Source organism: Leptosomus discolor, chromosome 17, assembly GCF_034619465.1.
Source record: "Leptosomus discolor isolate bLepDis1 chromosome 17, bLepDis1.hap2, whole genome shotgun sequence".
NCBI lineage: Eukaryota > Metazoa > Chordata > Aves > Leptosomiformes > Leptosomidae > Leptosomus > Leptosomus discolor.
This window is the reverse complement of record NC_141407.1, coordinates 18,181,554-18,204,321: the sequence shown is the minus strand read 5'-3', so window position 1 is coordinate 18,204,321 and position 22,768 is coordinate 18,181,554. Positions and strand designations below refer to the sequence as shown.

Below are 22,768 nucleotides of genomic sequence, written 5' to 3'. Positions count from 1 at the left end.
CTGCTTTTCCTCTCCAAGTTCCAGCCCGGCTCTTCCAGCCCTGCGCCCGCCATTGGCCCGGTGGCTGTCTGCCGGGGACGGCACTCGGGGTGCCGCAGGAGCAGCCGGCGGGGAGGCCAGTGCTTGGGGGTGCTGGCGGCTGCGGGCGAGGGTCGGGAAGGCTGTGGGGGGAGCGGGGTGGGGATCACCCTGGGCGATGTGGGGCTCACCACGGGTGCTGGGGTGGGCTGCGGCGTGGTGCCATCTCTGCCTGGCTCCCCAGCGCCGCTGGAGCTGCAGGTGGGTGCTGGCCCCAGTGCAGAGACACGGGGGAGGGCCCGGGCGGGCAGATGTGCTGCCACTCCTGCGGCGGCTCCTCCGCAGCCTGGCTGCTGCCGGCGGCACGGGGCCTCGGGCTCCGGCCCCACCGCGATGCTGCCATGTGCTGGAGGCACTGGTGTGGCCCCAGGGGGCTGTGCCATCCCGGCTGCGCAGGCAGCAGCGGGCAGGCAGCGCCCTGAAAACCCACCGGGAAGAGCCGCAGGGGAGAAGGCAGCCACGCAGCAAACCCGGCTGCTGCGGGCGCGGGGGGCGTCCTGCCCTCGATGCCCCAGCGCGGCGTCGACGTGCCAAGTCTGAGACCCTGCGCCGTCAAGGGGCAGCTCCCCGTGGGCTCCAGCGTCCGGGAGCCCTGTGGGGTGACGGGGGATGCTGGTGGGTGGGAGCCGTGGGTGGGGGCTGCGGGTGAGAGCCGTGGATGGGGGCTGCGGGTGGGTGGGCAGCGCAGGGCTCTCGCCCTGGGGCTGATGCTGCTGCTCTCTGCTCCCTTCCAGGGCTCCGTGGAGCAGCCCCTGCCAGGCGGCTGCCGCCCGGCTGCGCTCCGCCGGGGAAGAGCCTTTTGTCCAGGGAAGAGCCCCGCGCGGTGCCCAGTCCACAGCCCAGCAGGGTCACCCCGGCTGGGAAGCAGGAGCTGGATGAGGAGCGGCGGGGTAAGGACCGGTGCCTGCCCGGGTCTGAGCCGGTGTCTGCGGCAACACCCACGTCAGGGAAGAAGCCGGTGACCACGGAGGAGCCTGCGGTGGAGAACAAGCCCACGCTGGCTGGACAGCCGGACACTGGGAATAAACCTGGTTCAGGGAAAACACCAGTATGTGGGGGGGAGACTGAGAGTAGTGAAAAGCCAGAAGTTGTAGCAAAGCCGGAGGGCGGTGGGAAGCCGGAGACGGGTGGGAAGCCTGTGGCTGGGGAGAAACCTGTGCTGGGGGAGAAGCCAGAGACTGGGGGGAAGCCTGAGGCAGGAGAGAAGCCCGAGTCTGACCAGAGTGACAGTGGGGAGGATGATGACAGTGATGATGATGATGATGATGATGATGATGATAAAAATGAGCATGGCAATGGTGACGACAATGGTGGTGGTGGTGATGGTGATGATGATGACGACGATGGTGACGATGATGGCGGTGATGATGGCAACAACGATGGTGGTGACGATGATGGTGACAACGATGGTGATGATGACGACGACTATGACGATGACAACTACAACAATGACGACTACAACAATGCTGACTACAACTATGACGCCGACTATGGAGATGATGATGGGGATGGTGATGATGATGGTGGTGGTGGTGATGGCGATGCCGCGTGGTGACCGATGCCGCAGGGTGTGTGAGGAGCGTGCAGGGCCAGGAGAGCCCGCGGTGGGTGGGCACAGGGGTGGCCCCCCCCAGCTGCCTCCTCTGCCTCACTCTGCCAGGGCCGGTCCCAGGCACCAGCAGCGTTTTGGGCAGGACCTTCTCTTTCCTAATAAACCCCACGTTGGGCCACCGGCTTGGCGTGACAAGCTGTCCTTTGTCAGCGTCCGGCACGGCCAGGCCATCGTGGCTGCCCCGGCCCTGCCCCAGGCACGGGGAGCTCCTGTGCCCGCTCCTGCCCGGCGTGGGCTCAGCAGGGCCCTTTGCACAGGGACATGACTCTGTGCCCCATGGGAGAGCCACAGGGACGGCCCTGACCGGGTGCCTGCCCAGGACCTGCAGAGCATCTCTGGGCCAGGAGAAACCTCCCTGTGGGGTCTGTCCCCCCCCAGCTCCTGGGGCTCCCTGGGGCGAGCTGCTCTGTGGCCAAGGTCCCCCTGGCATCCTCCGAAAGCAGCCGCCGTGGCAGGGCTTGGCCAGGCGGGCATGGCCACCCACAGGTCCCGGTGCTGGTGGTTTTCACACCGGTGTGCCAGCGTGCCGGGAGCTCGTGTGCCCCTTGGAGCCCCTCCTGTGCCCGCCGTGCTGTACCATGCTGTGCCGTGCTGGCCGCGGGGTCGGGAGCTTGGGGGCCACTGCCTGTGCAGGGTGCGAGGGGCACCCCCAGCTGACCCCCAAGGGCTCGGGGCAGCCCTGACACACGCCCACCATGGAGCTGCACCGAGGCGAGGTCGGGGCTGGCTGTGCTGCTGCTGCCCTGGGGCAAGCCCCAGTCCTCTCTGGGGCATGATGGGGTCCCGCTGGGTGCCTGCTCCCAGGAGGGTCCCTGGGAATAGGAATGAGCCTGGTCCCAGCAGAGATGGACAGATCCATGGAGTTTGGGCAGGACTCGAGGGCAGGTCCCTGGGAACCCGCCGGCTGTGGTGGCCCAGACCCTGCCCAGGACCCCATCCCTCCCACAGGGGACAAAGCTCCCATGGAGGCTGGTGGGGGCTCGCCAGGAGACTGACACAGCAAGAGCCAGCCAGTGTTCATTGCAGACTGGGTTTACTGGGGGGTGGGAGGGCATGGAGACCCCTGTGCTCAGCATGGAGCTGAGGGCGAGGAGGTGGAGGTGGGATCGGGGGGGCGAGTGCTTATCCAGCAGCTGATGGATCTCTCCATGGCCGTCGGGCCGCCCGGCTCCTTGGTGCGGGGTGGCTGCACAGGCTGGGTCCTCGGCCGGGGTCCGGGCGGGGGCTAGGTGAATCCTGCAGAGAGATGGGAGCATCCATGGCCCAGGCCTTCGCTTCAGAGCGTGCCGGGGCGCAGTCATCAGCCCCACAGTGGGGTGCCGGGGGCGAGGGCACCCCTCCCAGGGGAGCTGCCGGTGGGGTTTGCCGGGGACTTCTGCAGCGTGCGAGGCTGTGCGGGGGGACGGCACTGCCGTGCGGGACGCTGCACCCCGGCCATGGCCGCGCTCGCCCCTGTGCATGCGGCCGTGCATCCGCCCGCAGTGCCGTCCCACCGGCCCCTGGTGCCCACCCCGGTGCCCACCCCGTGCCCACCCCGTGCCCACCCCACGCTCACCTGCGGACACAAGCCGGGCCCAGAGGCAGCAGAGCCCCAGGAGCAGGAGCAGCGACAGCAGCCGCATGGCGCGGGGCGGGCAGCGTGGGGCTGCCCGGGCACAGGCAGGGCTTTAAATCCTCCCGGGGCTGGAGGTTGGTCCCAGTGACCCGGTCCATGCCCCAGCACCAGGCACACTCCATCCAAGCGTGAACCCCCCCGTCCCCTCCCTCCTGCAGGCTGCTGCTGCTGGACAAGCCTTGCGGGGAGGCACGAAGGTGCTGCTGCTCGGCGCTGGGCTCGGCGCAGCCCTGAGAGAGCCGTGCCGTGCTGTGCCATGCTGTGCCACAAGAGCAGCCGGTGCAGCTTCCTGCTGCAGGGGACAGACACAGGCCAGGCAGTAGCAAGGGGCTGGGGGACCCCGGCGTGGGGCTGGCCCTGCCGAGGCAGCGGAGGTGGCTCCCTGGCTGGGTGCTGTGGAGTGGCCCGTGGTGTCTTGGCAGCTTTCCGGGCATTGTTCTGCCTCCGGGAACAGCTGCTGGCTCCTGAGGGACGTCCTGTGACCAGACACGGTCCACAGCCCCGCGCTGCCACCGGCCTTTCAGTCCCACACCTCCCGGGCAGCACCGGTGCCCACCCAGCCCCATGCATTGGGGTGGCAGCTGGGGACCAGGACTGGCTGTGGGTGCGGGACCCTGGTGCTGAGGGCAGGGAGCTGGAGGCTGCATGGGGGCTCTGCCCGGGTGCCCGGACTGTGGGGCCGTAGCACCGGGTCCCGTGTCCTTGCTGGAGCTGGAGTGGGTGCCCAGGTCCCCGTCACACGGTGCTGGAGCTGCCTCCTGCCTCCTGCTCCCTTCCGTGGGGCTGGTGGGACTGGCCACCCTGGCCCCTGCGGTCACCCGCTGCCGAGGGCTCTGGGCACGGATCTGCACCAAGACCATCGCTTGGAGGGGCACAGCCCTTCCTGAGGTCTGGCTGCGCTTCCCACACACAGCTCAGCTGCTGCCTGGAGCTCCGCGGCCATCGCTCGGGCCCTGGCTCTCCCGGGGACCCCAAAGCTGCCCCAACACATGCTGAGTGGGGGTATCGGCCAGCGTGCCACGGGCTACGCCGGTGGCAGGGGCTGTCCTGGGAGCTGCTGCCTGTCCCCGGGGCTGCACTGTGCCAGCGCCGCGTGGGGCTGCAGGCGGGTCTGCTGCTGCGGCGTGTCGCAAGGACGGAGGCACCGGAGCCGGAGCCGCCGGGGCTTTCCCAGCTGGCTCCTTTCCGGGCGAGGCAGGAGGGCTCCGGCACGCTCGGCCGGGCAGGCTGCCCGCACGCGTGTGCGTGTGCACGTGCGAGCCGAGCCAGCCGGGTGTGGGCAGGCGTGTGTGCATGTGCACGCGTGTGCAGTCCACGCTCCGTGTGCACGTAGGGGTGTGCGTACAGCCCCTGCCGCGCGTGCCTGTGCCATCCAAGCCGTGTGTGCCTGCGTGTGCCCGTCCGCAGTCCAGGCTGGCTGGGTGGCACCACGCACTGGCTGCGTGGGGACCTTCTGCCATGGGGGGTCCCCGTGTGTGGGACGGAGGTGACATGCAGCCGGGATGACCCACCCCGGGAGCACATGGAGCCATGAGAAATGGAGCAGTGGGGAGCGCTGACTCCACTGTGCCAGGGCGTCCCCGCTCCCCGCAGGGGCTGTCCCTGTCCCCGGGTGGGCAGCAGGGACAGTGCCCCGCTTGTGTCAGCCCCGGGGAGCGTCGGTCCTGACAGGCCAGCAGGCTCCGTGCGGGGCCAGCCGGGACATGCTGCAGCCGGGCACTGCCCCTTGGCTCCAGCAGCCCCTCTCCTGCTGTGTCTGGGCAGGAGAATCACCCTGGTGGCACAGCACCGTCTCTGTCCCCATCCCTGCTGGGTGCCCGCCCTGGGAGGTGCCACATTCCTGGGTGCTCCCTGGGCCGGGCTGCCCCGGTCACTATTTCCGCTGGGCGGAGGCCTGGCCGGTGGCTCTGGCCTGCGCCCATCGCTCACGCTGCGCGTCCCCGGACGTGGGAGCTGGACGTGGGAGCTGGACGTGGCGGCGGGGCAGGGCAGGGGTTACCAACACAGGTCCCCCACAGGGTGTAATTTTCTCTTGCGTGCAATCCCAACATCTACCTGGAAGCAGCTCCCCCTCTTCCGCCACGGTGCCCCGAACCCCAGAACCCCCGGGACCGGCTCTGTGTCCACCGCGCTGTCTGCCCAGCTTGGCCACAGCGTTACCGCCGGTGCAGGGAGAGCAGGGGCTGCTCTGCAGGACGATGTCAGTCGTTACACTGATCGCCCGGGCGGCTGAGATAGTGTGGGGAGATAGCGGGGAAAAATGTGGCCCTGGTGGATTTTGGTGCCGTGGCCCTGCCCTCCTGTGGGGTGTGGGGCTGGGAGTTTCGGTGCCACCGGGAACATCCTGGATAGCTCAAGGTTGTGGGAGACATGCTGAGGGTGGCCGCCGAGCCACAGCCCTGGGACCACCACAGTCCCCACGCAGGGGTCCCTTTCGTCAGCGCCAGGGGTCTCTGTCCTGGGGCTTCGGAGCAGGGGCAGGGCAAAGCTGTGGTGGGGTGCAGGGGGGTCGCGGCAGCTCCCTCCAGACCCCAGCCCTGGTCTCCCCACCGAGCTTTCTGCCCTCTGCTTCCCCCCCTTGGGACAGTAATTACGGCAGTAATTAGGAAGGCAGTTATTCTGGCTGGATGGGAACGGCTTAATCTGTTTCTCCCGCCTTTTGGCAGGTTTCACCCCACGCCTGCCCACGAGTGCTGGCGGGGTGCCGGGGACCCGCCTGCCGCCCAGCCCAGCGCCGGGAGCCCTGCGCTGCTGTGGGTCCGGACCCCCGCTGGAGCCCGGGCGGGCTGCGAGCCGCGTCCCGTCCCCGGGGGTCGCCCCTCACGATGCAGCCACCGGACCCCGACCCGCTGCCGGGAGCAGGGGGCTGCCGGGGGCGGGGGGGGGGGGGGGGGGGGGGGCTGGCGCAGGGCACGGCTTTGCGCAGGCAGCCCCCCAGGAGGGCAGCGGGTGAAGGAGATGACCCCCAAATGGGAGAGGGGGAGGAGGGGGGTGGCAAAGGGCCGGTGGTGCCTGCAGGGTGGGAGCGGACGGGAGCATCGCCGTCCTGCCGGAGCTCCCTTCCCCAGCAGCGAGGTGGTACCCGCGGGCTCAGCCCCGTGTGCGGGACCATCCTGCCTGGGATGCTCCTCATCAGCCAGGAGGGAGCGTGACCGAAAGGGGCGACCGGCCACGTCCCCCGCTCTGCTCCCGCCCAGCCGTTCCCCGAGGACCGGCACCGCGGGGGGAGCGGCGCCCCGGACCCTTCCCTGGCGGCTTTCTGCGCCCTGGCACGGCCCCGCCGCGCTCACCGGCGGCAGAGGGGCTGGCGCTGACCTCCCCCTGCCCGGCCCCGGCCCCGGCTCGTCCCTCGGGGGCTGCGGGCGGTTCCAGCCGTGCCCCCAGCCCAGCCCGGGCACGCCGCTGCCGCCCAGCCGGCCTCCCCGAGGGCTGCACCGGGGCAGCCGTCCCGTCTTACCGGTCCCCCCGGCTCCAGGGCTGTGGCCGGGATGCTCCGGGGAGGCCGGGCCCTGCCTGGGTGCGGCTCGTTACCCGCACGGCAGGAACCAGCCGGGCTCGGGCGCCGGTCCCGCTCCCCCCGCCCCACCGGCGCGCCTTAAATCCCGGCCCGCCGCACCCGGGGCCCAGACCAGCCGCCCAGGGCACCATGGAGCTGCTGCCCGGCTGCCTCCTCCTCCTCCTCCTCGCAGCCTTGGTCCCCCTCGCCGCATGGTCTGGCCCGGCCCTGCACACGGCTGGCAGAGGAGAGCCAGGGAAGGGTGAGTGCGCCTGGGGACAGGGATGCTCCGGGTGCCACTGCCGCCCAGTGCTTCCCACGGTGGGGCTGGGGCTGTGGGCGGTCGGGGTCCGGCCCTGGGGCACTGGGGGGGTGCTCAGCCCCGCACCCTGCAGCGCTCCCCAGCGTCCTGGCCGCTGTGTCCCGCAGTGAAGCCCGGGTACTGCTACCACATCCCAGAGGTGGAGGACCCGCTGGCCGAGGACTGCAGCGCCTGCCGTGGGGACGCCTCCTGCTCCCGCTGCACCAGTGACACCAGCTGCCCCGGTGCCACCAAGTGCTGCCCCAGCAAGTGCGGCTACACGTGCCAGGAGCCGGTGCTGGGTGAGGGTTCGGTGCCGCGGCAGCAGGGCTCTGGAGCGGCGGCATGGCGAGCGCAGGGGCGGGTGACAGGAGGGGTTTGAGCCAAGCAAAATGGGCAGAGGGGTCCCTGGGGTGCCCCTGAGCTCTTGCCAGGTCCTGCAGACCCTGGGGGGACACCGTGCTGTGCGGTAGGGGAGCGCCCAGGCGGCTGGGTCATGGGGCCGTGGGGCAGGCGGGCACAGAGCCGCTGCCCATGGGAAGGGTTCGGTGGTAAGAAGGGTCCAGAGCTGTGCAGACTTCTCCGGGGGTCCTGGGAGCGCCGAGCCCGGCGATGTCCGCATCCTGTCCCTGGCTCAGCCCGTCCCCCTTGGACCACGCAGACTTCTGCTACCTGCCCTCCGTCTGTGGGAGCTGCAAGGCTCTCTTCCGCCGCTTCTTCTTCAACGCCTCCAGCCAGCAGTGCGAGGAGTTCATCTACGGCGGCTGCGGCGGCAACAGGAACAACTTCAAGACCGAAGGCGAGTGCTTCCAGGCCTGCTCCCACATCGGTAACTACCCGTGTGCCGTGTGCCGCGGCCAGCGGCTTCTCCTGCCCCCGGCAATGCCCAGCCTGGCCCCGCTCCTGACCCCACGTCTCTCAGTTCCAGGTGCCCCATAGCGCCGGCCTGGGGAGCACGGTGGCCTCTGCGCAGCCACTGCCTGGGGGAAGCTGCTGCCGGTGGCCACGTCCCCGTCCCCGCAGGGAGCCGTTCCCCGTGGGGCTGGTGGTGACCAGTGCTGCTGCCCAGGGCGGCCGTGCCGGGGGCTGTGGCTCACCCAGGGGTGCTTACCAGCCCGAGGGCAGAGACGTGCGCCCTTGGTGGCATGGCTGCCCCCTCCTGTGCCGTGGTGCCTGGCCGGAGGAGCCTGGCCCTCCCCTGAGGCCGACACTTCAATACAAGGACGGGTCCTTGGATGAGCACGTCTGGGTCTTGTCCTTCCTGCCTGTGAGGGCAGGAGCAGGCAGTGCCCGTCCCTCTGGGCCACCCTCCCTTGCCGGGAACGGGTGATGGGTGCCTTCAGCAGCACCCCATGGTGGGCCCAGGGCTCGCCCCAGTCACCGCCCTGCAGCTCCTGCTGCCTCTGGATGGGCTCCCAGCCCCAGCTCTGCCCTCAAGCTGCCGACGTGATCTGGCTGGCAGCTAAAGCGACCTCATGGAGGAGGAACAGCCCCGGCCTCGCTGGATGCCCGGGGTGGTGCCCATCCCGCAGCCTGCCCCAGAACTGGGTCTGTGTATGCACCGCTTTGCTGGCCCCATGGCACCAACCCCGGCGTGGGCTGAGCCCCCCGCCCCAGCCCTGGTGGGACCATCCCTTCCCTGGCAAGCCCCGGGAGACACCAGGGCTGCTCCAGGAGCACAAGGGGCTGTCCCAGGGCCTGGTGGGGCCATCCCAGCGCTGCCGAGAGACTTGGGGGTGGCTGGAGGCAGCCACACATGTGCTTTATTGCTGGAGGTGGTGCGGAGGGGACAGGCCAGCTGGGGCCTGTGACCACCCCATGTCCCCTGACGAAGGCGAAGGCGTCTTCCTGCCGCAGAGGAGCTGCTCTCCCATCACGCAGCATCTGAAAAGGAGGACGTGCTTTTAGGGAGCCCTGAGGCTGCGGGGGGCGAGGGACCAGAGGCCACGGCTGCAGCTGAGCACGGACGGCTCTGGGGAGAGCTTCATCCCGCTCCGCGTCTCTTCAGGCCCCTCGCCCCAAAAGTGCATCTGCCAGGAGCAGAGCGACGGGGCAGCAGCAGGAACGGGCCCTGCAGTGACGCTGAGCTGGGAGCCTGCAGAGGGTTGTGCCCTTCGTGCAGGTCTGGCTGGAACCCTGCGTGCCTCAGTGCCAGCGATGGTGCCGGCCCTGGCTCGGTGGCCCTGGTCACCCTTACCACCGGGCACCCGCGTGCAGACGTGGCCGCAGCCGTTGCTGCAGCACTTGTGGCCCCAGGGACACTCCTCGTCGAGGCTGCACAGGTCCAGGCACGTCCCGCGGCCCCTGGGGATGGGGCACTCTCCCTCTCTGCCTGCAAGACAGAGCCCCCCACCATGGGGCACCCAGCTGAGGGGCGCCCCACGGGTCCCGGGGCAGTGCCTGGGTCCTGGCTGGCTGAGCCGTGTCTCACCTCCGGGGGTGTCGGTGCAGACACGGCCACAGCTGGTGTGGGTGCACCTCTGTCCCCAGGGACACTGCGAGTCGGCCTCGCAAGCCTCGGTGCACGGGTCGGCACCGTGCCGCGGCACAACTGTGGCATCGCGCTCTGCGGGCAGGAGGGGACAGTCACGTGGTGGCTCTGAGCTGGCACTGTGCGTGCTCATCGCTTGCGTGGAAAGAGGGGGAGGCACGGAATGGAAAAAAAAAACAGGGGCAGATCGTGTCCCTGGAGCAGGGAGGGCGCGGGACCCCGCGGGTACAGTCGTCTCGGCAGCCCCCGGCATGGGGCTCCAGCACGGTCACAGTGTGGGTCCTCGTTGGGGAGGGAGGGCCAGGATGCCCCTGTGGGGTCAGTGCTGAGGAGACCCTGGGCTCTGTCCCTGCAGGGCTCAGCTGGGTGGGGGGACTCACAAGGGGCTGACCTTGCAGAGAGGCTGGTGTGCAGACGTGGCCGCAGCCGTTGCTGCAGCACTTGTGGCCCCAGGGACACTCCTCATCGAAGCTGCACAGGTCCAGGCACGTCCCCCCCTCCCTGGGGATGGGGCACACTCCCAATCTGCCTGCAAGGCAAGCACCCTGCTGGGGGGCACCCTGGGGCAGCCCCGCATGGCTCCCAGGGGGCCTGGCTGGTTCTCACCTCCGGGGATGTCCATGCAGACGCGGCCACAGCCGGTGCTGGTGCACCTCTGTCCCCGGGGACACTGCGAGTCGGCCTCACACTCCTCCACGCACTGGCCACCGGCCCTGTCCTGGCTCTCTGCAGGGGCATGGTGACCCGCTGTCACCTGGCTGCCCTCGGGGGGCTGGCGGCTGCCTCCCCCTGGGCAGGTTGATGCCGCTACCTCTGGGCATGGCCACGCACTCCCAGCCGCAGCCCGTGCGGCAGCACTTCTCCTCTCGACGGCAGACGCTGTCATCCAGGCACTGGTTCCCACGCCGGCGCCGGGGGTCCCAGCACGGCTCTGCCCGGGGACACTGCCCGGGGTGCTCTGGGGGAGGAGGGGACCCGGGCGAGGGTGCGGGGTCCCAGCCCGCTCGCGCACCGCTGCCCTGTGCCGCCTGTCCCCATGGCCGGGCTGCCCACGCTCACCTCGGGCAGGGCGGGCACAGCGCATGGCGCAGCCAGAGAAGCAGCACTTCTCCTGCCGGGGACAGTCCCGGTCGTGGGCGCAGGAGTCCTCCTCCGTGCATGGCTCCGGCGTCTGCCATGGCCTCACCTTCGGGCACTCGCCAGGTTTGTCTGCGAGGGGTGGGAAGGGGCAGCAGGGCCAGGGGCAAGCACCCCCCTGTGCTGTGGGCACCCACCTTCCCAGCGCCTCGGGGCACCCTGACGGCTGCACCGCAGGGGGACTGAGCGCCTGCCCTGCGGCAGCGCCGCCCCGTAGGAGGTTTGCCAGTGTGCCCAGCGGCGTGCAGCACCACTGTCCTCGTCACTGTCTCCTCACCTCCTTCAGGGGCTGAGCACACGTGGCCACATCTGCTGCTGCAGCACTTCTCAGCCCCCGGGCACTGCCAGTCCCCAGCGCAGGCGGTGCCGCACCGGGCTGTGGCGGCCAGCACCTCCTCGGCCAGGGGGCAGATGCCCGGTTTCTCTGGGGGACAGGAGGCAGCGGGGCTGGGCGTGGGTGATGGAGGGTCTCCCCCTCCCAGACCCACAGCCCCTGGAGCTGGGGGGGACCCCCTGCCCGCTGCTTCCCTGCCCCTGCCCTGCCCGGCGCGGGGCTCAGCGGCTCGCACCTCGGGACGGGGGCAGGCAGGCGTAGTCGCAGCCTCGCAGGCAGCACTTCTCCTCGCCGGGGCACTCGGCGTCGTGCCGGCACCAGGCTCTGCAGTCGTAACTGGGAAACAGCCCAGCGCGGGCTGGGCAGAAGCCGGCCTTCCCTGCGGAGCGCAGCACGGGGCGGCTGCGGAGCTCCTGGGGTGGCTGCACGGACCCACACTGCAGCTCGGCTGACCCCATGGAGCATGCAGGCCCCTCGGTGCCATGGCCCTGGGCACATCGGGCACCAGAGCACGGCTCTGCCCTGTGGAACACTGCGGCATCTCCTCCCGCAGGAACCACGGGGCTGGCACCAGACCCCTCTGCTGAGGGGCAGGGTGGGCTGTGAGGAGGAGCCACATTCTGCAGCCCATGTCCCACCTCCGTGCTCGGCGCTGCACAGCCCCCTGCACTGTCCCCCGCAGCATGTCTCCCCACCACTGCAGTCTCTGTCGCTCAGGCACCTCGTCACCTCCTGCCAGGCTGGCGCGGCTGTGGGGGCCCCTGCGAGGCAAATGGCTCATGGCCACATGTAGGGCTGGGAGTGCCAGCGGGGACCGGGGCGCATCCGTCCCCTCCATCAGCCCCACTCTGCGCCCTCCCGCAGGCTGTCCCCATCCCCGCGGTGGCCCTGCCCTCGGTGCTGCTCTGCAACGCAGGCAGCAGCGGGGCTGGGGCAGGGTCTGCCCTGCACGTGTCCAGGGGTCCCAACCGTGGCGCACGGCATCTTGGCACGGGGGTCCCCAAGGTGGCTGGGGTGCAGGTCCCTGGGGGTCCCAGACCAGGCAGGTCCCCACAGCCTTTCCCTTCTGCTTTGCAGATTCCCTGTCCTCTCAGCTCCCGGCACTGCTCCGGGGCACAGCCGTGGGGACCAGGCAGAGCTGTTGAAGCTGTGGGGCAGCTTCTGCCCCCCTCACCTTGGCCGTGCGTGTGGCACTCCCGGCTGCACCGTTGGTGGCAGCACCCCTCGGATGGGGGACAGTCCTGGTCCTGGCGGCACCTCTGCTGGTGGTGAAGCTGCGGTGTGGCTGGGGCAGGGCTGGTGTCCTCTGTGCCACGGAGCAGGGCCCAGCCAGCGGTGTCAGCAGGGAGGAGGTGAGAGCAGGACGGTGACCTCGCCGTCCCCTCCCTGCCCCAGCGCCCACCTGGGAGCTGTGCGATGGGTCCCCACCCCAGCCCCTCTCTGCCTGCCGTGGGTAACGCCCCGGCAGCACCGCGGCACTGAGCACCGTGTACCCCTGTGCATGTGTCTGGGCGATGCCGGTGCACGGCCGAAGCCACAGCCCTGCCGGCAGCGCGCGCCTCCCTGGCACCACATTGGCAGGAGGCCCCGGCACAGTGAGGGTGTGGGGCAGGGGCGATGCTGCCCCCAGGCGCAGCCAGGCTCACCATGCCCGGTGGGAAGCTGGTGGGGCAGGTGCTGGGTTTCGCTGGGGACAGCAGTGAGAGGTTGGGGACAGACAGCAGCTCTCCTGCTGGCCATGCCAGCCCCGGCAGAGCCCACACCAGCCAGCATGGGGAGAGGGAGCCCTCGTTGTGCCACAGGTCAGTGCCTGGGGGAGGCTGCAGCCCCATGGCATCACCCCTCGCTCCTGAGCCACAGCCCTGCCTGTGCTGCCCATCCCGCCCCGTCTCACCGGCCGGGGCTGCCGGCAGGCACTGGCTGCCGCAGCTGCTCTTGCAGCATTTCTGCATGTCGGGGCAGTCGCTGTCGCCTCGGCACCGCTCCCGGCACGGCCCCGCTGGCCCTGGCTGCGCCGTGGGACACTCCCCAGGTTTGGGGTGGTCTGGTGGAGCAGAATGGGTGCAAGGCTTCAGCATCCCCAGCGGGCTGCCCTGCCCACCCTGGGGCTCCCCACACCTCGCTACGGTCTGCCCAACGCCCGGCACCTGGCAGCCATGTCCCGGCGTTGGGTTTCCCTGGCAGCCCCCAGAAGTGGCCACTGCAGGGGACATGGCATGCGGCCACCCCAGGGACACGTGGTGGTGGGGAGCTGGCAGACGTCTATAGCACGGAGGGTCCCCGCGGCTGCCCCACGGTGAGCCGGGGCTCTTACCCGGCACGGGCTCCAGGCAGGCAGGGCCGCAGCCCAGCAGGCAGCACTTCTGCGCTCCCAGGCAGTCCTTGTCCTCCAGGCAGGGGAAGGAGCAGGGGTAAAAGAGCCCCTCGGGGGCTGCTGCTGGGCAGGCACCGGGTTTCTCTGCAACGCGTGGGGCTGAGAGGTGAAGCTGCACCAGCGGCGCCCCAGGGCAGTGCCGGGAGACCTGCTGGACCCCTCTGCCCGCCCCTGCCGGACCCCGCCACCTGCCCCATCCCGGACGTCTCCACGTGCCCCGTGCCAGGCTTGGGAGCTGTGGGCAGGAGGCTGCCAGCAGCGCAGTGGGAGCTGCTCCGTGGCAATGAGGATGGCACAAGGACGGGGACAGGGACGGGGGGGAACGGTGTTGGCTGCCCTGGGACAGAGGTGGTGCAGGTGGCCGTGCCGCGGTGCCGTACCTTCTGCCGGGGGGGTGCAGCGGAGCCGGCATTCCCGGGGGCAGCACTTGTGCCCGCCGGGGCAGCCGGAGTCGTTGGCGCAGAGGGGAGGCTCCGGGTGCAGGCAGCGTGTGAAGTCCCGTGGGCAGCTCCCTGGCTTCTGGGGCTCCCCTGTGGTGGGACGGCAGTGTCAGGGCAGAGCTGGGGAGCGGGTTGAGGGTCTCCCCTGCAGGGGACAGGGGACCAGAGCAGAGAGCAGGGTCCTGGCAGGAGTGGGGCTGGAGACTCCCCTGCAGCACAGCCCTGGGGCTGCTGTACCCCCGCGCCGAGACCTGCATGGCACAGTGTGGCACAGTGCAGCATGGCATGGCATGGGGCTGCGTGTGCCCCTGGAGGACAGCGAGTGCCACAAAGAGTGTTGCTGGCTTTTCCAGGGAGAAGCCAGCACCGAGCCAGCACCAGCTGGAGGTCAGGATCCATCCCCGAGCATCCTGCTGCCCCTTGCACCCTCACTGCCAGCGGCATGCTCCTTGCCACTGCCTCATGCTCTTCCTTCTCCTCCTCTTCCTCCTTCTGGCACCCTGTGCTCATCTTGGCCACGCTGGGAAAATCGGGACAGCCCTGCCTTTGGCACAGGTGGGGGCGAGCTCCAGCTGGCGCCCCTGCCCGGCTCCTGCCCGCCAGCTGGGAGAAGCCGCGGGGGCAGCAGTTTCTGCAAACACCCCCTTGCCGGCTCTGGCAGGGCCGCGCTGTTTGGGCTGCAAACAGAGACGCTGCCGGGCGGTTTCACTCCAAACAGCAGCTGTTTGGTTAAAACAAAGAAGGAACCCTGGGTGAGCAGGGCAGTGCTGCAGCTGGGCACCGCTGCCCCCAGCATCGCCCCATGGTGGGGGGCCCTGGCGGTGGGGGTCCGTGCTCAGGGACCTGCACCCACAGCCTGGCCCCTCCGCTGGGGTTTGGGTCCGTCCCCGTGGTTGGGGGCTGTGTGCAGGGGTGGGGAAGGGATGGGAGGTGTGAGGAGCAGAGCTGGGACACAGGAGCCGGGGGCCGTGCCACTCCAGCCCCCTGCCCAGCCCCTGCCAGGGCCCTCCTCATACCTGCCTTTGCTGTGCAGCCCCCTTGCTCTGCCCAGAGAACCCTCGTTGGCGCCAGGCCAGGCGCTGGGCTCTGCTCAGGCACAGGCGTCCCAAATCCAGGTCTGCCGGTGTCGGTGCAGGGGTGCCCAGGGAGACCAGAAGGGCCCCTGCCATGTGCAGCACCCCCGGTGCTGCCCGCTGCTGGGCATGCAGGGTGCAGGGGTGCACGCAGGGTGCAGGGGTGCATGCAGGGTGCAGGGGTGCACACACGCCCGTGCAGCCCCGGGTGGGAGCGCGCTCCCGAGGCAGCGGGGCTGCCATCAGGTGCTGCAGCCGGCCGAGACACAGTCCCTGCCAGCGTGTGCCAGGCAGGGATGGGGGGGGACATGGCAGGGACACCGGGGTGCCTGTGCCTGGCAGCTGCTGGGTTTGCCTGCCGGTACTCACCGCCTTTCTCCTCTGGTGCCGTGCCCGGCTCTGCCCTGAGGACGAGGAGGCCCACGAGGAGGAAAACCCCCAGCCTCATGGTGCTGCCGGGGATGTCGTGGTGTCTGGGGCTGAGCTGGGGCTGGGTTTAAAGTCTCTGGCGGGGGTGCCTGGGGTGATGGGGCAGCTGAAGCTGTGGTGCTGGCTGTGCCGTGGGCAGGAGGGGCAGGAGGAGGGGCAGTTCCCAGAACCCACCGGCGCCCCGCCAGCCATCCCGCTTATCTCCGGCCGAGCCACGCTTTTGGGTCAGGGCGACCCGCGGTGCCGGGGAGGGCAGCTGGGGTCAGGCGGCTGCTGTTCCCCATGGTGCACAGCCCTGTCCCTGCCTCAGCCAGCTGCCACCCCCTGCCTTGGTTTCCCTCCAGCCCCACTTGCCCCTCACCTCCCCCGGGGTGGGGGCTGTGGACAGACCCCACAGCTTGGCCCCAGCGTGGCAACGGGAGCAGCCAGAGGGGCTCTGCCGGCTTTGCCACCACGGTGCTGCCCTGCAGCCATGGCCTGGCTCAGCTGGGCATAGCCGCCACGCACAGAACGGGTTGTGATCCGGCACCACGAGGTGGGAGAGGTGGCCTGGGCCAGCTCCGTGTCCCAGCACGGTGACGGGGCTGGGCTGGGGCTGGGGAGCGAGCAGGTCCAGCCGTGGCCCTTGGCACGTGGGTGCTGCTCCCTGCCCCTGTCCCTGTCCCGGTGCTTCATCTACCCGGACCCGTGACTGCTTTTCCAACCACGTTTTCCACACTTTGGGATGCAAATGAGCCCTTCCTTGGTGCAAGGAATCCGAGGGAACTGGTTTCTGTACTCCAGTCCATGACTGCCGAGGGGCCATCGGTGTGGCCCCCGGAGCCAGCAGGATGGTCACCACAGGGCGATGGTGGCTGAGGGCGCCCGCATGGAAACGGGGACCTCTCCCTGCCCTGGGGCAGCGCCTGCCTGCAGGGATGGCTGCCGGGTGCCTGCCTGCACCTCCCTGCCTGTGCGCAGCCCAGGGCTGCCTGCGCCTCCTGGGAGCCCGCCGCGGAGCCCAGGGATGGTGGCCCAGAGCAGAAGGCGGCCATGTGCCGGTTTATTCTGTTCCAGCGCTGTGACACAGCTGGGACCGACGGGGATGCAGGGTTTTGCCTCCGTGCCCGGGCTGCCGGGAGCCTTGGTCTGGTGCAGGTGGTGCACAGCCCTCCACAGCACCACTGGGAGGGACTGGGGGTGCCGGGGACCCCAACCAGTGCCCATCAGAGCAATGCCAGTGCCATCTTGCCAGTGGTGCAGAGGGTCTGGTGCAGGGATGGGCACAGGGGGCAGGGGGTGCTGCCAGCAGTGGCACCTCTCTGCTCACCCATGGGGGTACGATGGCAGCAGGGTGGGGAGCGGCCCCGAAACGGCAGCTCCTGGTGCATCCCATCCCGGCCAGGGCTAGGCTGTGCCTGAAGAGATGGATGAGGTGGTCAGTGCAGGATGGGTGCTCCTGCCCCGAGGGATGGGGGAGCCCTGGGGTGCCACCACCCTGGACCCCCCCTCAGCCCCCTGGACCCGCTGCAGGGGCAAGAGCTGTGCAGTGCCCTGGGCTGCTGGGACCCAGGAGGTGGCAGGCTGAGGGGGCAATTACCCGGCAGCGGGGGGACGCACGCCCGGCCACAGCCCCGCAGGCAGCACTTCTGGCCGGGGGGGCAATCCTGGTCCTGCAGGCACAGGAGGCACTCGGCCGCCCGGTCACCGTCAGCTGTGAGGGGACACAGCCCTGGTCGCACTGGCACATGCGGAGAGAGGGAGGGGTGAGGGGCTGACCTCCTGCAGGCAGGGCACCCCTCTGCGGTGGGGGCACTGCCCTGCCTGCAGGGGTGAGCCCCTCACCCGGCTCCTGTCCCACGGGGACACCAGCTGGGTCCCCACACTCCTGGGAGGGCCACGGCGAGGGGCAGCCCCTGGGGAGGGTGGGTACAGCCAAGAGGGTGGTGGCCCTGGCTGGGGGGGAGGCTCAGCCTGGGACAGGGCAGGGAGGGGAGGCGGGGGGTCTCGGCCCCACAGGGCGCCGGTGGCTCTACCCTCGGTGGGTGGTTTGCAGACGTGGCCGCAGCCGGTGGTGCAGCACTTGGCGGTGCCGGGGCAGTCGCCGTCGGTGTCACACAGCTCCAGGCAGGGTCCCAGGGAGCCCCGCAGCACCACGGGGCACCCACCGGGCTTCCCTGCGGCACGGCGGCTCCCTGGTGACAACAGGGACCATGGCGGTGCTGGGATCCTGCTTCCCTGAGCCCGGCTTCTGGCACAGCCTTGGTCTCCATCCTGGCCCCCCTCTTGCCCCCCATCCTCCCTCCTAGAGCCTCACACCCACACCAGTCTGACCCAGTGAGACCAGTCACAGCTCAATACGGGTTGCCAGCTGGCAGCTGGAGCAATGGGACGACCCTGGCTGCAGTCCCCGCAGCACCCAGCCTGAGCGGGTGCAGGATGGGTGTATCAGGACGGGGGGGTGCAGGATGGGGTGCAGCCTTGTGCCCACTCGGGGCCATCGCCCACCCTTCACAGAGGAGCTGGGCATGGGGACCCCGTCCCACAGCACCCCGAGGGCCTGCTCCTGCCCAGGGGCTGACGAGGGCCGGGGCTGTGCCCGGGTGGGTGTGCGGTGCCGGGAGCCACAGCCGGCGGCACACGCTGCCCAGGGCCTGGACGGCTGCCACCGGCTGCGCACTCGGCTGGGCACGGCCGGCGGGGCTTGTCCGCGGCACGACCGGGCACACGCCGGGCTTCGCGGGGAGGAGGAGCCGTGCTGCCACCGGCGAGGCTGCGGGGTGGGCACGGGGCAGCCGTGGGGCAGCCGTGGGGCAGCTGTGGGGCAGCCATGGGCAGTGCTGGGGCTTCACACGCTTGGGTGTGGGGGTGGGGAGTGGAGCCCATGGGTGCCCAGCCGCGGGGGAGGGATGGCAGGGCTGTACCTGTGTCCGGGGGTGCGCAGGCCAGCCCGCAGCCGGAGAAGCAGCACTTGCGGTCCCCAGGGCAGTCCCGGTCGTCGTCGCAGCGGTTGGGGCAGGCAGCCGCGCTCCTCTGGGCACGCTTCCGTGGGCAGAAGCCGGGTTTGGCTGCAGGAGAGGCTCGGGTCTTGGCATGCAGCCGGCCTGGCCTGGCCCCACAGCACCCGCAGATTCCCCACAGAGCGATGGGGGGGCTGCAGACCCATGGGGCTGCCCCATGGCACCGGGGACACCCAGGCCGCCTTACCTGGCTCGGCATGCATGCAGCGGGTGCAGCAGCCACTGGTGCAGCACTTCTCCCCGGGGCTGCACGTGGTGTCGTTGTGGCAGCTCGTCCCGCAGCTCGCCCTGCTGGCGCTGCCAACGCGGGGGCAGTAGCCCGGGCTCTCTGCAGAGGGAGATGCTCCCTGCAGTGCGTCCCCAGGGAGCGGGGCTTGCACGGGGGGCACCCAACACGGGCACTGGCCTCCACCCATATCCCACCCATCGCCCAGCGTCTCTCCGGCAGAGCCGGCGGTACCTGTGGTGGGGAGAAGGCAGGTCCTGACCTGCCCGCTGTGGCAGCACTTCTCGGCACCAGGGCAGCTGCGGTCGGAGAGGCAGTACAGCCTGGCAGGGCGTGGGGCTCCGCTCCCCGCCGATGGGCACTCACCTGCTTTGCCAGGGGCAGGCAGGGCGGCGGGGGGCCAGCGTCCCCACGGGGCCCGGCGTGGTGCTGGGGTGATGGCAGGGGCAGTGCCCTGGTCCCCGGCAAGGTGCTTCTGGGCCAGAGCTGGTGGCAGCTCCACAAAGAGCACCAGGAGCACCGGGAGGAGGGTGCACTTGCCCAGCATCGTGCTGCTGTTGGGCAGCTGTGCTGCTGGGCCCACTGGCTGGGATTTAAACCGTGCTGGGGTGGGGAGTGCCCGAACTGAGCTGCTCCTTCCCACGGCAGCACCGTGTCAGGATCGTGGGAACGCCGAGCACGAACAATCCTGCTTGGGGGAGACTCCCAGGGCAGTGCTGGGCTCGTGTCCCGTGGCTGACGCGTCCTCCGCAGCGCGCCCTTTCCAGGTCACCGGTGACCCGCGAGCAGCCAGGCCGGGGGGACGGGCAGCGCTTCCGGAGCCCCGGTGCCTGCACTCCCCGGTGATGAGCAGGGATGGGACACAGGGGAGCAGTGTCCCATCCCTGGTCCTCAGTGTCCACCCAGTCCCGCCTGGGGAGCATTGCTAGTCGCCTCCCAGCAGACGCGGAGTGGGGAGAGGTCCTGCAGAGAGCCGTGGCACTGAGCCGGGGCGCCAGGAGCCTTGTGGGCAGCAGGAGGTGCCAGGGAGAGCAGGGAGGGAGCGGGAGTGGGGCCCAGATCTGGGCAGGCAGGGGCCAGGGGCAGGCGTGGGGCAGGGGTGTGTGGGCTTCACTGTCCGTGGCTCCTTCGGGCTTCTGCCGCGGGCAACGTGTCACTGCCGGGCTGGGGGCGTTTGGGGTGGGTTTGGGTGATGCTCGTGTAACAGCACGTGCTGGCAGCCTTCCCGTCCCCCGGCCGTTGCAGAGCAGAGAGCAGCTCCGCTCCAACGGGACAAGGAGGCGGCTGCACCTTGACGGCCCCGCTCTGAGCGTGTCTGTGTGAAGGCGGAGGAGCCGTGTGCTGGTGCAGCCCAGGCCGTGGGGCAGCCCGGGGCAGGGGCACAGGCTGGGGCAGCCAGTCGGAGCTGGGGCTTGTCGTGTGGAGCCCTTCCAGGCAGCCCTGGCACCAGCACCCGTGCCCAGCGGCAGCCGTGGTGGGCAGGATGTGGCCGGGAGCGCGGCGGGACAGAGAGGCAGCCACAGGCGAGGCAGGGAGAGGCTGCTTTATTGGTGAGAGTGCGGGGGGCTACGGCGCGCCCCAAGCAGGGGACCCCGGGGAGGAAGCTGAGGCTGAAGGCTCTGCGCCGGCAGCACGGCCGGGCCGGAGGGGACGGTGCGGGGCCGGGGTCTGGACGTGCAGGACTCGCGTCGGGCAGCAGCTTCCCTGCGGCCGGGCTGGCGGGAGGCGGCTGCGCCTGCAAAGGGAGCAGAGGGCCGTGAGCGGGAGGGGTGCGTGGGTGCCGTGCCGCGCCGCGGGTGCTGCGGGATCCCCGGGGCTGGCGGGCGCCCGACTGACCTCAGTGGAGGGGTGTCACGCAGGAGACCTTGCCGCAGCCGTTCCTGCAGCACTTCTGGCTCCCGGAGCAGTTGGAGTCCGTCTTGCACTGGTTCGTGCAGACGCCCAGCATGGGGATCCCCGGGCTGACGGGTGGGCACGTGCCGGGCTTCTCTGCAAAGGCGAAGGGACACGGCCTGAGACCTGAGGGCCCCGGCAGGAGGGGCAGGACCAACCCTGCAGCTCCTGGAGCCGCGGGCATGGCCCTGGCCCCTGGCTGCCATGGAGGAGGGACCCCCATGCCGGCCAGCGGCTCCCCCACCCCACGGCTCTGCTTGTTGATGCTCCTGCCAGCCTGACCCGAGGGGGACGCCTCGGGGAGGCCGCGTGGCGTGGCGGGTCCCCTGCAGTCCCTGTGCTCAGCCTCCCGCTCTACGGTGAGTGGCCGGCACAGGATGCGCAGCTGCGGCACGTGGCCCCGACGGTGGCCTCGGCCCCACTTTCCCCCGCAGCCCTGGCCTCAGTGGGGGGCACGTGCCCCCCAGACGGCCTATGCCCTGGCTGCGTGGGGCCCCTGCCCTGCCATCTCGCTGCCTGCCACCGGCACTGGGCTCCCGGCTCTGCACCACACTGTCCTCCGCTGCGGCACAGCCGGGCCAGCTCTGTCCTTGCAGGTGGCCGTGGGGGTACCAGAGTCTCCGTTTCACATCCACGTGTTTGCAGCTGGAGATCCCAACTCCTGCACCCGTCTACCGGGCAGGACCGGCGGGGTGAGCGTGCTCAGCCGGCTGGCAGCAGGGCCGCGTCCGGCACAGGGCCGGGGATGACACCGCTGGGAGACTCTCCCCAGGCGCGGGGTCGGGAGGCAGGACAGTGCCCACATCCCGGGCTGGCGGCTGCCCACGAGGCTGAGCGGGCAGCGAGGGCTACGAGGGGGAGCGGTGCAGGCCCCTGCCCTCCACACCAGCCCCCGCGTCGTTTGGAGGCATCTGCTCAACCCCCGTGTCACAGGGAGGAGGAAGGGGCGAGCGTGGCCCAGCGGCAGCACACCCCGACCCTGCCGGGCTCCCCGTGCAGCCCCCGACAACCGAGCTGCGGCCGCACATGCAACGGGCGCCCCGGCCCATGGCCACTACGGCACCCTGGAGCACCGGTGCTGCCGGCTGGGACGGGCTGTAGGCTCACGGCAGCGGGACCAGCTCCGGGCAGCGGGGCCGGGAGCAGAGGGAGTGTTACCGTCGGGCTTCTGGCAGGCCTTGCCACAGGCTGCCGGGCAGCACTTGAGGGTGCTCTCGCAGTCGCCATCGGACTGGCACCCCACCGTGCAGTTCACCGCTTCCGTCGCCGGGTCCGGGCACACGCCGGCTTTTGCTGCAAGGCAAAGGTGGAGGGCGTGGGTGGGTGCCGGGGCTGCCGGCCCCGCAGCGGGGCGAGGGCCGCTGGCCCAAGGCGGGAGATGCTGACCCCGGCCCCAGGGCTGGGTCCGGGGATGCTGCTGAGCCCAACCGCGCCAGGCACCGGCTGGCTCTCGGCCCCGGCCCCGACCCCAGCAGGGCCCGTGGCTGGGAGTGATGCTGGCTGCTCGCCCGGGGCGTGCCGTGCCACGCCGAGCCGTGCCGAACCGTGCCGAGCCGTGCCGAGCCGTGCGCTCATACTCACTGGTGACATTCTGGGCGGATGCTGGAGGCAGCTCTGCCCAGAGAGCCAGGAGCCCCGCCAGGACGAGCACGCTGCGGGCCTTGGGCATGGTGCGGGAGCCGGCGCTGCGCCTGCGGGGCTGCCCGGCCGGCCTTTAAGCTCCTCTCCAGGTGGGGCCGGCGGGCGGGAGGGCTCGGCCTTCCGGGTGGCTCCAAGGGCCGGGCAGGGCCAGGCTCCCCCTTCGCGCTTGCACAACCCGAGTATCAGGTATCTGCCGCCGCTGGCTGCCGACCAGGAAGGGGGAGCCTCGAGGAGACCGGGCGGCCACGCCGAAAACTTGCCCGGCAGGAACGGCAGCCAGCCGCCACCAGCCGCGGCCCCACGCGCCGCACGCCGGGCCCCGGAGCCAGCGAGGGCACGGGGCTGTCACGGCCCCGTGCGGGGCTCGGCCGCCCGAGGCCGTGTGGGTGCGCCAGGGATGGGGCACGACCCGTCCCTGCCACCGCCCCGGCCGTGGTGTGAGCTTGAGGGGAGACCCCGGCCCGGGCTGCCGATGCGGGACGAGCCGGCGGCGTGGCCGAGAGCTGCAGCCCGGCTCCTGCTCCAGCCGCTGGTTCTCCTCCAGCATTCGCTCCTCGACTGAAGGGCCCTCCAGGCCGCCTGCCCGCCCTGGGGCTCCCCCACGCCTCCCCGGCAGCCATGGGAGCTCC

The 22,768-nt window shown here is 70.7% G+C and overlaps 4 protein-coding genes across 4 annotated transcripts; 1 reads left to right on the top strand and 3 right to left on the bottom strand.

Annotated features, from left to right (window-relative positions):
* Nucleotides 1-6,951: 6,951 nt before the first annotated feature.
* On the top strand, nt 6,952-8,154 carry SPINT4 (serine peptidase inhibitor, Kunitz type 4). Its single transcript, XM_086474680.1, has 4 exons — nt 6,952-7,063; nt 7,231-7,404; nt 7,764-7,931; nt 8,042-8,154. Exons 1-4 carry the CDS (start codon nt 6,952-6,954, stop codon nt 8,152-8,154), a joined length of 567 nt encoding a protein of 188 aa, XP_086330806.1.
* An 852-nt stretch (nt 8,155-9,006) lies between these two features.
* LOC147414255 (uncharacterized) lies at nt 9,007-15,399 on the bottom strand. Its single transcript, XM_086474679.1, has 13 exons — nt 15,321-15,399; nt 13,819-13,968; nt 13,379-13,522; nt 12,239-12,370; nt 11,300-11,443; nt 11,008-11,154; nt 10,653-10,802; nt 10,405-10,551; nt 10,200-10,319; nt 9,985-10,122; nt 9,534-9,668; nt 9,300-9,434; nt 9,007-9,197 (listed from the first exon to the last, which is right to left on the bottom strand). Exons 1-13 carry the CDS (start codon nt 15,397-15,399, stop codon nt 9,007-9,009), a joined length of 1,812 nt encoding a protein of 603 aa, XP_086330805.1.
* Nucleotides 15,400-16,214: 815 nt separating this feature from the next.
* LOC147414254 (uncharacterized) lies at nt 16,215-19,528 on the bottom strand. The gene is given in 8 exon segments (XM_086474678.1): nt 16,215-16,627; nt 16,960-17,073; nt 17,293-17,389; nt 17,391-17,554; nt 18,284-18,427; nt 18,567-18,707; nt 18,840-19,435; nt 19,518-19,528. Coding segments are annotated over 8 exon segments (1,680 nt in total).
* A 914-nt stretch (nt 19,529-20,442) lies between these two features.
* Nucleotides 20,443-22,410, bottom strand: LOC147414253 (WAP four-disulfide core domain protein 2-like). Its single transcript, XM_086474567.1, has 3 exons — nt 22,080-22,410; nt 21,657-21,791; nt 20,443-20,594 (listed from the first exon to the last, which is right to left on the bottom strand). Exons 1-3 carry the CDS (start codon nt 22,165-22,167, stop codon nt 20,443-20,445), a joined length of 375 nt encoding a protein of 124 aa, XP_086330693.1. The 5' UTR covers nt 22,168-22,410.
* Nucleotides 22,411-22,768: the final 358 nt, after the last annotated feature.